The sequence below is a fragment of the Ovis aries genome, chromosome 1 (genome assembly GCF_016772045.2).
Source record: "Ovis aries strain OAR_USU_Benz2616 breed Rambouillet chromosome 1, ARS-UI_Ramb_v3.0, whole genome shotgun sequence".
In the NCBI taxonomy this organism is placed as follows: domain Eukaryota; kingdom Metazoa; phylum Chordata; class Mammalia; order Artiodactyla; family Bovidae; genus Ovis; species Ovis aries.
The window spans coordinates 105,613,285-105,627,779 of NC_056054.1; the positions used below are offsets into that span (position 1 = coordinate 105,613,285).

At 36.5% G+C, this 14,495-nt stretch overlaps 1 protein-coding gene across 10 annotated transcripts in view; it reads right to left on the reverse strand.

Moving 5' to 3' along the window:
• The window catches only part of ASH1L (ASH1 like histone lysine methyltransferase), a 205,453-nt gene that overhangs the window by 106,610 nt on the left and 84,348 nt on the right, over positions 1-14,495 (reverse strand). For all 10 annotated transcript variants that reach the window (XM_060414913.1, XM_012182890.5, XM_060414916.1 and 7 more), the window contains one exon: positions 14,292-14,393. In XM_060414913.1, coding sequence (XP_060270896.1) covers positions 14,292-14,393 — 102 coding nt within the window. The remainder of the gene's footprint in view (positions 1-14,291; positions 14,394-14,495) is intronic.

The window sequence follows — 14,495 nt, forward strand, 5'->3', positions numbered from 1 at the left end:
CCATTTAAAATATAGCCGTGTGTGTCCATTCTAAACTCCCAAACTATCTCTTTCCCCAGTTGTAAGCCCCCCAACCATAAGTTCCTTCTCTATGTCTGTGAGTTCTGTTAATTTCTTACAATCATTTAAGATTTCATATATAAAGAATGTCATATGATAATTCTCCTTCTGACCTAACTTCTCTCTGTATGACAACCTCTAGGTTCATCCATGTTGCTGCAAACGACATTATTTCATTCTCTGTAATGGTTGAGTGATATTCCATTGTATATAAGTACATCTTCTTCATCCATTTCTCTGTTGGTGGACATTTAGATTGCTTCGATGTCTTGGTTACTGTAAACAGTGCTGCAATGAACACTGGAGTGTGTGTATCCTTCTGGACAATGTTTTTCTCTGGGTATATGACCAGAAGAGGGATTCCAGGGTCATAGTGTAGTAGTTTTATTTTTAGTTTCTTAAGGAACCTCCATACCATTCTCCACAGTGGCTGTACCAATTTTCATTTCTAGCAACATTACAGGTGGGTTCCCTTCTCTCCAGACTGTCTCCAGCATTTGTTGTTTATAAATTTTTTTGATGATGGTCATTCTGACTGCTGTAGTTTTGATTTGTATTTCTCTAATACTTAGGGATATTGAGCACCTTTCCATGTGCCTCTTGGCCATGTGTATGTCTTCTTTAAAAAGTGTCTATTTATGTCTCTTTAAATATTTTCTTGGGTCCTTTCTCTCTTCTCCTTCAAGGACCCCTATAATGCAAATGTTGGTGAACTTAATTTTGTCACAGAGGTCTCTTAGGCTATCTTCATTTCTCTTTATTCCTTTTCTTATATTCTTGTAGCACTGATTTCTACCATTCTGTCTTCCAGGTCACTTATTTGTTCTTCTGCTTCAATTATTCTGTTATTGATTCCTTCCTGTGTATTATTCATCTCTGTTTGTTTGTTCTATCGTTCTTCCAGGTCTTTGTTAAACATTTCTTCTCCTTTTTTCCCTCCAAGGTCCTGGATCATCTCCATTATCATTATTCTGACTCCTTTTCTGGAAGGGTTGCCTATCTTCACTTCATTTAGCTGTTTTTCTAGGGTTTTATCTTGGTCCTTTGTCTGGGACAAAATTCTCTGCCTTTTCATTTTAACTTTCTGTAACTGTGGTTTTTGTTTTGGAGGTTGCTGGATTCAGTTCTCCTTGCTTCGTCTGACTGCATTCTATCTGGTGATGAGACAATCTAAGAGCTTTGGGGAAGCTTCCTACTTTCAGCTATATTTTATACCACCACTCTTTAAAATCTTGCCTCCACTGTTTTTATGATAATATACTTTGATTACCTTCCAATTACTTGTGACTGAATTAACTTTAGAGACCCTCAATCCCTAATACTTGTCATTTACCTTTTAGACATACTTTCCCGGAAAATGCTTATTCTTATAGCTTCAAAGTAATCCTCCTGATTACTTTTCTCAGTAAATGATACCATAAAGCCAACTATTCAAGATTATATATACTGAGAACCAATCATGTGGCTGGAATCATTTGATCTACGCTCACAAAAAATCATCTAATTTATTCTCCCCACAAGCCATAAACTTTTGTCTTATGTTAGTTTGATTTCTTGGCCCTATCTACTTTTCTTAATACTACTACAACTCAAGACCAAGCTAATCTTATCTCCCTGCCCTAAACTGCTTGCAGGGCTAATTAAAACATGTACACAACTCCTCTGATGCTTCTCATACCAAGTGAGAGTATCTAATTTCCCTCCCATGAATATGAGCTACCCTTAGTGAGTTGCTTCTAGCAAAAAGAATCTGATGGAAATATGAATGTGGTGATTTCTAAGGTTATGCTAGAAAAGGAAACACAGCTTTCACCTGGGTTTCTCTCAGGACACACGGCTTTGGAACCCAGCTTCCATACTGCAAGAAAGTGTAAGAATAAATCCTAGGTTTAAAATCCTGAAAATTATTTTTGTCTCCTCTTTCCTATCATCAACTGCCCAGAAATACCAAAGGTTTTTAATTCTTAAGAATAAATTTAAAACAGAATCTTAAAATGGGTATACTGTTTGGAATTTCATTCCTCAGCCACTCACCTAGTGCTACCTCACACTTTACTTTCTAAACTGATTCTATCTTACCAAATTCTAGTCTGCCAAATCTCTGTTGTTGTTGTTTTTTTCCCTTAATTTTTCTTAATTTATTTTTGGTTGTGCTGAGTCTTAGTTACTTTTCAAGGGCTTTCTCTAGTTGTGGCGAGGGGGAGCTACTCTTCGTTACAGTGCTCAGCCTTCTCATTGCCATGTTTCTCTTATTGCAAGACACAACCTTTAGAAGCTGGGCTTCAGAAGTTGCAGCATGTGAACTCAGTACTTGTGACTTGTGGGTTCCAGCGCATGAGTCCAGTAGTAGTGGTACATGGGTTTAAATACCTTGTGAAATGTGGAATCTTCCTAGATCAGGAATTGAACCTTTGATTCCTGCATTTGCAGATGGATTCAGGGAAATCCTTTTTGTTTGTTTCTTCGTTTTTGCAGTCTGCTCCATCTAGGACATTATGCTGGGCATGCTACATTTTACTTCTGGCCACACTGCATGACATGCAGAATCATAGTTCTACAACAAGGGTGGTTGTAGACCATCATGGTTAACTGGGTCATAAGGATCTTTATCTTTCTGATCCCATGGACTGTAGCCCACTAGGCGCCTCTGTCCATGGAATTCTCCAGGCAAGAATACTGGAGTGGGTTGCCATTCCCTTCTCCAGGGGTCTTGCCAACCTTGGGATCGAACCTGGGTCTCCTGTACTGCAGGCAGATTCATTACCAACTGAGGTACCAGGGAAGCTCCTTTTAACTTTAGTCAATCTATTATGAATGGGTTGCCATGCCCTGCTCCAGGTGATCTTCCCAACCCAGGGATCAAACTCAGATCTCCCACATTGCAGGTGGATTCTTTACCATCTGAGTCACAAGCAGAGCCTTCTGGCTCATGAAGTATTTTCATATACTTCACTGCAACTCATAAGCAGTCTTTTGAAATGATGCTATTCAAAAAATTTCCCCATTATTTTTATAGGGTACCTTCACTGGTTTGTTCTTATTTATTTATTAAAAAATTTTACTGAGATATAATTGACATAGGACATATATTAGTTCCACATGTACAACAATAATAATGATTTGGTATTTGTATATACTGCAAAATGATCACCATTACCATGCATAGTTACAAATTCTTTTTACTTCTGTGTGTTTTTTCATTTTCTTAATGTCTTTAGAAGAGCAAAAGTTTAAAAAGTTGATGAAGCTCTTTTTTTTTTTTTGCTTTAACAGTTCGTGCTTTTTATCCTACTTAAGAAATCTTTGAATATCCCAAGGTCATAAAGATTTCCTACTAAGTGTACTTCTGAAAGTTCTATAGTTGGGGAAACTACATACAGGTATATATTCTATTTCAAGTTAAATTCTACATATGGTATAAGGTCAATGATCTTTTTTTTCCGTAAGTATATCCAGCAGTTCCAACACCATTTGGTACAAAAGATTATCCATGCTCCACAAAAATATAGTATATGTGCAGAAAATCAACTTAAAAAAATCTATGGGAGTGTCTATTTTTCTAGTGTCTATTCTGTTGCATTGAAAGATCTATATATCCTTTCACCAAAAACAGTCTTGCATAATTTATAGTACATCTTTATAACAGTTAGTAGAAGTCTTCTAATTTTGTTCTCAAAAAGAACATACATGTTTTACTTTTTAAGATATTTTATGTATCTATATAAATTATAGAGTTTGGAACTTTATATTTTAAAAAGCCAGCTGGAATTCTGATTGAGATCCCATTAAATCTATCAATTAATTTTGACAGAAGTGACATTTTAACAATACTGATTCCTTCAAACAAATGATTAATCTAGAATATCTGTTTAATCTTTTAGCCATTGTCAATAATGCATCATACTTTTTATCACATAGATCTTGTATATTTATAACTTTTAATACAATTGTAAATGGTATTTTGCTTACATTTCAATTACTAATTAGTCATTGCTGGTATATAGAAACACATTTTATGTTCAGCTTATATAGCTTTCTTAAACTCATTTTCTAGGTGCAGTAGCTTTTTTCTGATAGACTTCTTAGAAATTTTCCTATGGATCAAATCATCTGTAAATAGAATTTTTTTCTTCTTCCTGTCTTACCTGTATGCCTTTTATTTCTAAGAATTGGGGTTTTTTGGGGGGCATTTTTTAAAAATTTATTTTTAATTGGAGAATAATTGCTATACAATGTTGTGCTGGTTTCTGCCATACTTCAACATGAATCAGCCATAGGTATACACATGTCCCTTCCCTCTTAAAACTCCCTCCTACCTTCCGCCACATCCCACCTTACTAGATTGTCACAGAGCACCAGGATGATCTCCCTACGCTATACTGCAACCTCCCATTAGCTATCTATTTTATATATGGTATTCTATATATTTCAGTGATACTCTTTTTCAATTTGTCCCACTCTCCTTCCCCCTCTGTGTCCATAAGTATGTTCTTTATGTCTAAGTCTCTATTCCCGTCCTGTAAATAGGCTCATCAGTACCATTTTTCTAGATTCCATATATCTGCATTAATAAACGATATTTATTTCTCTCTGAATTCACTGTGTCTAAGAGGCTCTCGGTTTATCCCCCTCACTAGAACTGACTCAAATTCACTGCTTTTTGTCTGAGTGATATCCACTGTATATATGTACCACATCTTTCTTATCCATTCATCTCTTGATGGGCATCTAGGTTGCTTCCATGTCCTGGTTATTGTAAACAGTGCTGAAATGGACATTGTGGGCATATCTGTCTTTTTCAATTATATATATATAACCTGTTTCAGTGTATATGTCCAGTAGTTGGTCATATGGTAGTTTTGTTCCTAGTTTGTAAGAAATCTGCATAATGTTCTCCGTATTGTCTGTATCAATCTACATTTCCACCAACAGGGCAAGAGGGTTCCCTTTTTTCTATATCCTCTCTAGCATTTATCGTTCGTAGATTTTTTGATGATGGCCAGCCACTCTGCCTGGTGTGAGGGGATACCTCATTGTAGTTTTGATTTGCATTTCTCTAATGCAAGATGTTGAGTGTTTTTTCATGAGTTTATTAGCCATCTGAATGTCTTCTTTGGAGAAATGTCTGTTTAGGTCTTCTGTCCATTTTTTGATTGGGTTGTTTTCATGATGTTGAGCTGCTTGTATACTCTGGAGATTAATTCTATGTCAGTTGCTTCATTCGCAATTATTTTCTCCCATTCTTACTGCTGTCTTTTCATCTTATGATTTTTTCTTAAAGTTATTATTGCTATATATGTCCCTACTGGCATTTTCTTAATTGTTTTGAGTTTGTTTTTGTAGGCTTTTTCCTTCTCTTGTGTTTCCTGTCTAGAGAAACATTTGTTGTACAGCTGGTTTGGTGGTGCTAAATTCTCCTTACTTTTGTTTGTCTGTAAAGCTTTTGATTTCTCCATCAGCTTTCAATGAGATCCTTGCTGGAACAGAGTAATCTTGGTTGTAGATTTTTCCTTTTCATTACTTTAAATATATCCTGCCATTCCCATCTGGCCTGTAGAGTTTCTGTTGAAAGATCAGCTATTAACTGTATGGGGTTTCCCCTGCATATCACTTATTGCTTTTCCCTTGCTGCTTTTAATAGCTTTCCTTTGTGTTTAATTTTTGTTAGTTTGATTAATATGTGAAAGAATTGGTGCTTTTCATTTAAAGTGGATGTCAGATTCTGTCAAATGTTTTTTCTTTAGGTACTTAGACAATTGTGATTTTATCACTTACTGTTAATTTCATAAGCGATTTTCTAATGTTAATCCAATCGTGTTTTTGGAATAAACTCACGTGGACATGGTATGCTAAACATTCAACATACTAGATTTAGTTTGATAACATTTTATATCATTTGCATTCATGCATAGGAACAATACTAGCCTGTAGTTTTCTGGTAATGTGTGTGTTGCTTGCTTTCAGAAGCAGGGTACTGGTGGCCTCATAAAATGCATTGGGAAAATGTTTCTTCTTTCTGGAATAGTTTTTGTATAATTAGTATTCTTCTTTTCTTTGAATGTTCATGATGAAAACTATTTGGGTTCTGAATTTTCATTGTAGAAAAGTTTTAAACTATAGGTTGAATTTATTAAACAGATATGAGGCTATTTAGGCTATTTGTTCTTGAGTTTGTAAATGGTTTTTCTCTTTTTATCAAATATATTAGCAAAAAAACTGTTCATCATGCTCCCTTATTATCCTCCTGTGGTATGTAGCAATTGCAGTGATATCCTTTCTTTCATTCTTGATACTATTAACTCAGTTTCTTTTTTCTTAATCCTTTTGGCTAGAGTTCACATCTTTAAAAAAAATTTTCAGATAAGGAATACACCTTCAGACACAAAAGTGCATGCAGAACACCAGCTACAAGAGTACCTGACCAAAGGAAAAGAATATGCAGAACCACACAAAACTCAGTAGGAGGAAGGAATGAGGGGGAATGTTAGTAGGACTGGAGGTGCCCTTGGTGTGTGGGGGAATTGAATCAGGGGTCTGATCCCCACATCAGGGCAACTGTCTGAGTCAGAGGAGAAACATTTAAGGCTGGGAGTGAATCAGCTGATCTGTGGCTGTTCTCATTCACACCTGTGGAATGAGACTCAGACAGTCCTTGCTGCAGCCATACATACCCTGGACAGGGAAGCAGGTCCCCTGGAAAGCGCAGCAGCTGGGAGCTAGAGTTTAGGGATTCTGGAGCAATCCCAGGGCGAGGGCTGCTGTTGACTGCGGAGAGACGGAGAGACGGAGAGACGGTCGAGGGGATGTGAGCGAGGAGACTGTGGTGGGAAATGCCTGTGGAGGAAAGCCGGCAGCCATGGAAGCAAGGCAATACTGCTGAGTCATGTGTAGGGGGTGGAGCCATCACCATAGCCTCTCTCTCCTCACAGGCCAGCATGTGGAGATGGGAGGGCGGTTCAAAAGGGAGTGGATATATGCATACCTATGGCTGATTCATGTTGAGGTTTGACAGAAAACAACAAAATTCTGTAAAGCAATTACCCTTCAATAAAAAAGTAAATTAAAAAAGAATTTTTTCAGGAAACCAGTATAAGCTTTCAGCAATTTTTCTATGCTGTTTTACTCTTGTATTTGTCAAATTTTCTTCTGCCTAATTTGGGTTTAACTTGCTGTACTGACTTTAGCTTCCTACAGGTGAGAGTTTGGGCTGCTGCCTTAGACCTTTATTATTTTATAATGTAACTCTATAAAGCTAAGAACACAGACTTAGCTATACCCCATAAATTTTTATGTATTATCATTTTTATTCAATTTAAAAGATATTTCTGGACTTCCCTGTTGGTACAGTAGATAAGAATCTGCCTCTGAATGCAGGAGACACAGGTTTGATCCTTGGTCTGGAAAGATTCCACATGGCGAGGGGTAACTAAGCCTATGAACCGAACTACTGAAACTTACCCACCTACAGCCTGTGCTCTACAAGAGAAGTCACCACAAGGAGAAGCCCATGCAGCACAATGAAGAGTGGTCCCTGCTCACTAAAACTAGAGAAACCTCTGTGCAGCAGCAAAGACCAATCATAGTCAAACAAACAAAATATTTAAACAAATTTAAAAAAATTCTGTGATTTCCTCTTTGACTTATGCGGTATTTAGAAGTGTGTTGTTGGGCTTCCCTGGTGGCTCACTGGTAAATAATCCACCTGACAATGCAAGAGACATGGGTTTGATCCCCAGTCCAGGGGATCCCCAGTCCCACAGGATGCAGAGTATGTGTCACAAATACCGAGCTTATGAACCACAACTACCGAAGCCTGAGCTCCTAGAACCCATTCTCCACAACAAGAGAAGCGATGAAAAACCTGAGCACTGCAACAAGAGAGTAGCCCCAGCTGACACAACTATAGAAAAAGCTCACGAAGCAATGAAGACACAGCACAGTCATAAATAAATAAATAATTTTTTTTAAAAAGAGGTGTGTTGCTAAATTTTCACTTTTTTGGGGGAATGTTAAGATACTTTGTGTTACTGAATTCTAATTCAATTTCACTGTGTTCTTAAAATATATTCTATAGATTTCAATCTTTTAAAGTTTATTAAGAAGTTTTACAGCCCAGAATATGATTATATCTTGGTATAATTTCACATGAACGTCAAAAGAATATGAGAAAAGGGTGTTGTCTATTTACTTATTTAAAATTCCTGGAATGCTTCAATTCTTTGGTAAAGCCATGTTTCCAACTAGCATGATTTTTCTGTGTGAAGAACATTTCTAGTACTGTAAACCTGCTGACAACAAATCCTTTGTTTTTCTGATTATGTTTATTTTGCCTTCATCTGTGAAGGGCATTTTTCTGGTTCAAGAATTTTAAACTGATACTTTTTTTCCTTTGTTAGCATTTTAAAGACATCATTTCACTGTCTTCCTGTTTAGGATTTGTGGAACTTCATGGACCTATGGATTTATAACATTCATTAAACTATTAATTAACTACAGAAGATCATTTTTCAGATGTTTTTTATTCCTAACTCCCTCCTTGTAAGACTCAGATCCTATGGATGTTGGCCTTCCTGATATTGTACCACAAGTTAATAAAACTGCATTCATTTTATATCAGTCTTCTTACCCCACATTTACACTTCATTTTTATTATTTAAAAAAATTTTTTGGCTGTGCTGGGTCTTTGTCATGGCATGTGGGCTTTCTCTAATTGTAATGTGTGGGCTTAGTTGCCACAAGGCATGTGAAATCTTAGTTCCCCAACCAGGGATCCAACCTGTGTCCCCTGCATTGGGAGGGTGTGTTCTTAACTACTGGACAACCAGGGAAGTCCCTACACTTCATTTTAGATAGATTTTAATAGTATTGCTGCAAGTTCAAAGAATTTTTCTTCTGGAGTGTCTAATCTACTGTTGTCCCATTCAGTGAAATTTTCATTTCAGATATTTATCATCTAAAGATGTTAACCTTGGATTTTAAAAATAGTTTTCATTTTCACTATTCACTATATTCATGTTTTCCTTTAAATCCTCAAAGATAGCTATTTTAATGTACTTGTCTCTTAATTCCATCACGTACTATTTCTGTGCCAGTTCCCACTATTATTCCATATTCCATTTAGTCATATTTTCTTGCTTCTTGGCATGTCTATTAATTTTTGATGCCAAATGCTGTAATGATACATTGTTAAGTATTTCGATCTTGCTGTCTTCCTTTTTAAAGTGTTAAGTTGGACAAACTGAATATACATAGTTCTGGTTGATTCATCTGCCTTTCAATTGCAAGATAAAGGCTGGCATTCCTGTGTTACTAGAATAAATGTGAATGCCAGGTAAACCAAGATCAAGGATACCCTAATCAAAAAAGAAACTCAGCTTTACAATGAAGAGCAATTAAACTTTCCTTTGGCTCTGCAAGGCAACTGGAGGCGCTACCAATATACAACAAAATTTTATTCATCTTTTTCTTTGTCTCACAGGCAATATACATCTGCATGAGACACAGAAGGTGAGTGTGAGCTTGTCTTCAGGAACTCTTTTTTCTGCTTCACCCAAAGCTAAAACTGAAATAAGGATCCAGCTTCTGTGATAGATTTGTTTCTGTCTGCTCTTACACTGGAGTCACCATTAGGGTGTTACACATTCATGAAGGGAAATCTGATGGAAACCTCTGTCTGCTAGAGTCCTAGGCTTTGTACTTTGTCTCTTATTAATTGAATGTGTTCCAATAAGCAGGCTCAATATCATCAGGACTCAGGTGTCAAAGACCTCTAACACTATTTGTTTTCGTTGAACCAAGTTTTCTGGACATTTCTGGTTTTCTATTTACTTATGTCAAAGTTCAGCAAGGTATTCAGAAATGTTTCCCACATTGTACTTAGTTTCAGGCATCAAGAAGATTGTTTACTTTGCACATCTAATCTACCACACTGGTGGAAATAAAGAGCTCTAATTTATTTCAGTGTAAGCTGAATTCTAATAGTCTCCTTTCCTCACCTAAAGCCCCCAAACTGCTCTATCTTTACACCTGTTTTTTAAAAATCTTTTCCCCAATCACTTTACACTTTTTGTCTACACCTTTCTTGACTTCCGTATGACATCTGACATTAAGAGGCTTCTATGACATGTACTCTTTACTTTTTATATTAAAAAAAAACTATTTAAAATTTTATGGCATTCACTGACATCTTTTAATCCACTTTCTTCTCAAATCTAACGTATCTTAAATCTCCAACTCTGTCATCTTTTCAAATTATACTTTCTCTCTGGGCAACCTCATTCACTGACAGATTCAAGTTTATATACACACTGCTAGATCTGTTTCTTTACCACAAGCATCATTAACTATAAACCACACCTTCCAAATGGCTAACATTTCTATCTCAATAACCCAAAGACAGTTTAATATATCTAAACCTAAAGCCATTATCTGATATCTCTACACATTTCTCATGCAACAGTCCATTCTCCATACTGTAATGTTATGCATTTTTCTAAAATGCACATGTGGCACACTACGTTATTATTCATAAATATCTGCTTGCTCCTCCCTTGGTAGGATTATAGTTCCCATACTTCTTTGACATAAGACTTAATCATGTGACTTGCTTTGGCACTAAAATGTGAGAAGTAATGTATATTACCTCTGGACAGAACTTTTAAGAGCTAGTTAGTGCATTACTATAGTCCTTCACTCTCTTTCATAAGACAAATAACACTCCAGATAGATAGAAGCTGCTCCATCAGACTCGATACTAAAGAGAAGATAACATGGAGCAGAACCATCATGGTCATATAGCATGAACAAAAAATGTCTTTCTTGTTTGAAGTCACTGAAATTTTGGGATTTTTTTTTTTTTTTTAGCACTGCAAAAGTTAGCTTATTTTGGTTGATACAATACATCAAATACTTTTCATCTTCCTTGTTCAAAATCCTTTGATAGCTCCCAACTGCATCTATAATAAAATCTCAATTCTGTCAAAAAAGAAAATACACCTAATCTAATAAAATCCATTATTACTTTCACAACTTCATATCCTTGTCCCACTCGTCTACTCAAATTATAGCAGCCTATAGGTCACATTTTCAGTACGTCACTGGTTAGTAGTTGAGTAGCCCTGTCTGTCATAACATTTTGTAGACTGGCCTGTTCTAAAATTTAACACTTTTTAATTGGTGAATATGTCTGAATCTTTGAGGGCAGGAACCTTATTTTATTCATGCTTGAATCCCTACTGCTCTGTACATACAGTAACCCTAAACAAGTATTATTTACTAAAATAAAACATTTTGGTAATTTTCTTCATAGGCGTGTCTCTTATTGAAATCTGATTCATTTTTCTTTGAGAGTTGGCAAACCTCTTCTTTAAAAAGATAGTAAATATTTTAAGACTTTTGAGGACACATACAGTTTCTCGCACATATTATACTTTTTTCTTTCCCTTTAAGAAAACAAACAAAAAAATCCTTTAAAAATGTAAAATCAATTCTTAGCTTGAAGACTGAACAATAAAGATTCTTTGGACAACACTTGTCCATAGGCTGTGGTTTGCTGAACCCTGATCTAGGCTGATACCATCAAAAGTAGTCACTCATTGTGAAAGAGTTTAAAAGTCTCCCCAAAGTAGTATAAACCACAAAGTACTATGAGACAAAGCTATCATTGCTATTTCAGCTCCACTGTATCTCTGGCACTATGGTACTAATAAAAACTTCAAATATGGTGAAGATAATAATCAAATAAAAATTAAATACCATATTGATATAATTTGACCGTGAGGCCTTATGCTGATGAAGAAATGAAATTTTCTGATGTTGGCGCTAGTGGTAAAGAATCCGCCTGCCAGTGCAAGAGACAGAGGAGATGCAGGTTCAATCCCTGGGTTGGGAAGATCCCTGGAGAAGGAAATGGCAACCGACTCTAGTATTCCTCCCTGGAGAGTCCCATGGACAGAAAAGCCTGGTGGGCAACAGTCCACAGGGTCGTAAAGAGTTGGACACGACCATGCACCACAACCACACATCATTAAATGATCTGCTAAGCAAAACCACATAGACAGAAAGCTAAGAAATAATATGTCACTTCCTTGCTAAAACTTTCAAAGGCTTCTAAGTGTTATCAATAAGACTCTACATGATTCGTCCTCACATACCTTTCCAGCTTCATATTGAGTTGTTGTCTTTACTCCAACCACACTGGCTCCTTAATTTTTTAAACTTACTGCTCTCCCCTTTACATATATAACTCCCACTGCTGGGAATGAAACTATCACTCCCTATTTTGCCTGATAATACTGATAAATCAAAAATGATTTGCTACTAATAGAGATGCAAATGTAGAGAATGGACTTGTGGACAGAGCTGGTGACAGAAAGTGGGACAGACTGAGAGAGTAGCATTGCTGTATATGTACTATCACGCGTAAAGGAGTGGGAAGCTGCTGTATGGCACAGGGAGCTCAGCATGGTGCTCGAGATGGCCTAAAGGGGGGGGGGATGGGGGATGGGTAGGAGGGAAGCTCAACAGAGAGGGGATATATGTATACTTACAGTTGATTCATGCCACTGTACAGCAGAAACTAACACGACATAGTAAGGCAATTATCATCCGACTTAAAAATTAATTTAAAAAAATACTCCATGATTTCCTACTCTCTAATCCTCTAAGAAGGTAGAAGACATATATCATTCTCTATTTTTTTTTTGTAAACACACATACCATCCGTAAGAAGAAAACTGAGAGCACAATCTGTATACTGTATAAAGTATACAGATATGTTATACTGTATGAAGAGGTTAGTGTAGTGTTAGTTGCTCAGTCATGTCCGACTCTCTGAGATCCCACAGACTACAGCCTGCCAGGCTCCTCTGTCTGTGGAATTCTCCAGTCAAGAATACTGGAGTGGGCTGCCATGCCCTTCTCCAGGGTATCTTCCTAACCGAGGGACTGAACTCGGGTCTCCCACATTACAGGCAGATTCTTCACTGTCTAAGCCACTAACCCATGAAGAGGTTATATAAATTAAAATACATAAATGACAACTTTTAACAGTTGATTTGAAATAAACATTAATAGAGGTTCTTCTTACAACCTCAAATTGCTTCACAAATCTCAAAGATGTGTAAAAGCTACTGGAAACTATCACTTTACTAAACAACTTTATATATATCTAAGTCTTTATTAGATAGCTCCAATATACTGTCCCCATTGCATTACATACTCCATTATCTCAATTCAGCTTTCAAAATCTCTATTTTTGTGCCTGCCTATCTTTGTAACCATTCACTTTGAATTATCCCTTCTAAACTACATCAAAATCACTATACTTCTACAAACTTTCAGTTAAATACTAAGGATGCAATATACAACATAAGTAAAATTAGCACTGCTGTATGTTATATATTAAAGTTGTTAAGAGAGTAAATCCTGAGTTATCATCACAAGGAAAAAATGTGTCTCTTATTTTGTATCTGTATGAGATGACAGATGTTCACTAAACTTACTGCGTTGACTCTTTCATGATATAAGTAAAACCACTAGGTTGTACACCTTACACAGCGCATATTATATTTCAGTAAAACTGAAAGAAAAAAACAAAATCACTATACCTCATGGAGTAGGCTTAATTGGTCATAAAAGGGGTAAAAGGGACTACTGTTTTATTGTTTCAACGTGTGGGTGCTAAGTCGCTCAGCTGTATCTGACTCTTTGTGGTCCCATGGACTAGCCAGACAGGCTCCCTCTCATGGGATTCTTCAGGTAAGAATAGTGGACTGGGTAACCATTCCCTTCTCAAAGGGATCTTCCCAACCAAAGGATCAAACATGGGTCTCCTGCATTGCAGGCAGATTCTTTACCATCTGAGCCATCAGAGAAGCCCTATTTTTTCATTATACATTATTATCCTCATATTGCAGGACCATTTACTTGTTTTATTCTATAGTATTATCCTGCAAGCCATTTTAAATTGTAGTCTATAGTGTAAATCTATTGAAAAGGGAGTTCCCTGGTGGTCTAGCGGTTATGATTTGGTTTAGAAGTTCAGTCCCTGGTCAGGAAACTGAGATCTCTCAAGCTACATAGCAAGGTGAGGCCAAAAAAAAAAAAAAAAAATATATATATATATATATATGTAAAATATATATATATATATATATATATTTTTGGCAAGTTTGTTCACAAGTAACGGATGGGAAATTATCTTAAGAGTCCATTAAAACAACAGCCCTTACCTGTTGAAGAAGTACTCTCAGATGAAGACCTCTTTCGTGTAGGGCTACAGTTTGTGCTCTCTGATGGTCGCTGGGAAGACTTATCTGAGGCTGGCTGGGAACCTGGAGAGACAGGAAAAGACAGAAATCATAGGAAAATCCAAGTCCAGAAATAATGTGAAAACATTCTGTGTTAGAACTGTAATATTTTAGCTGTTGCCACTG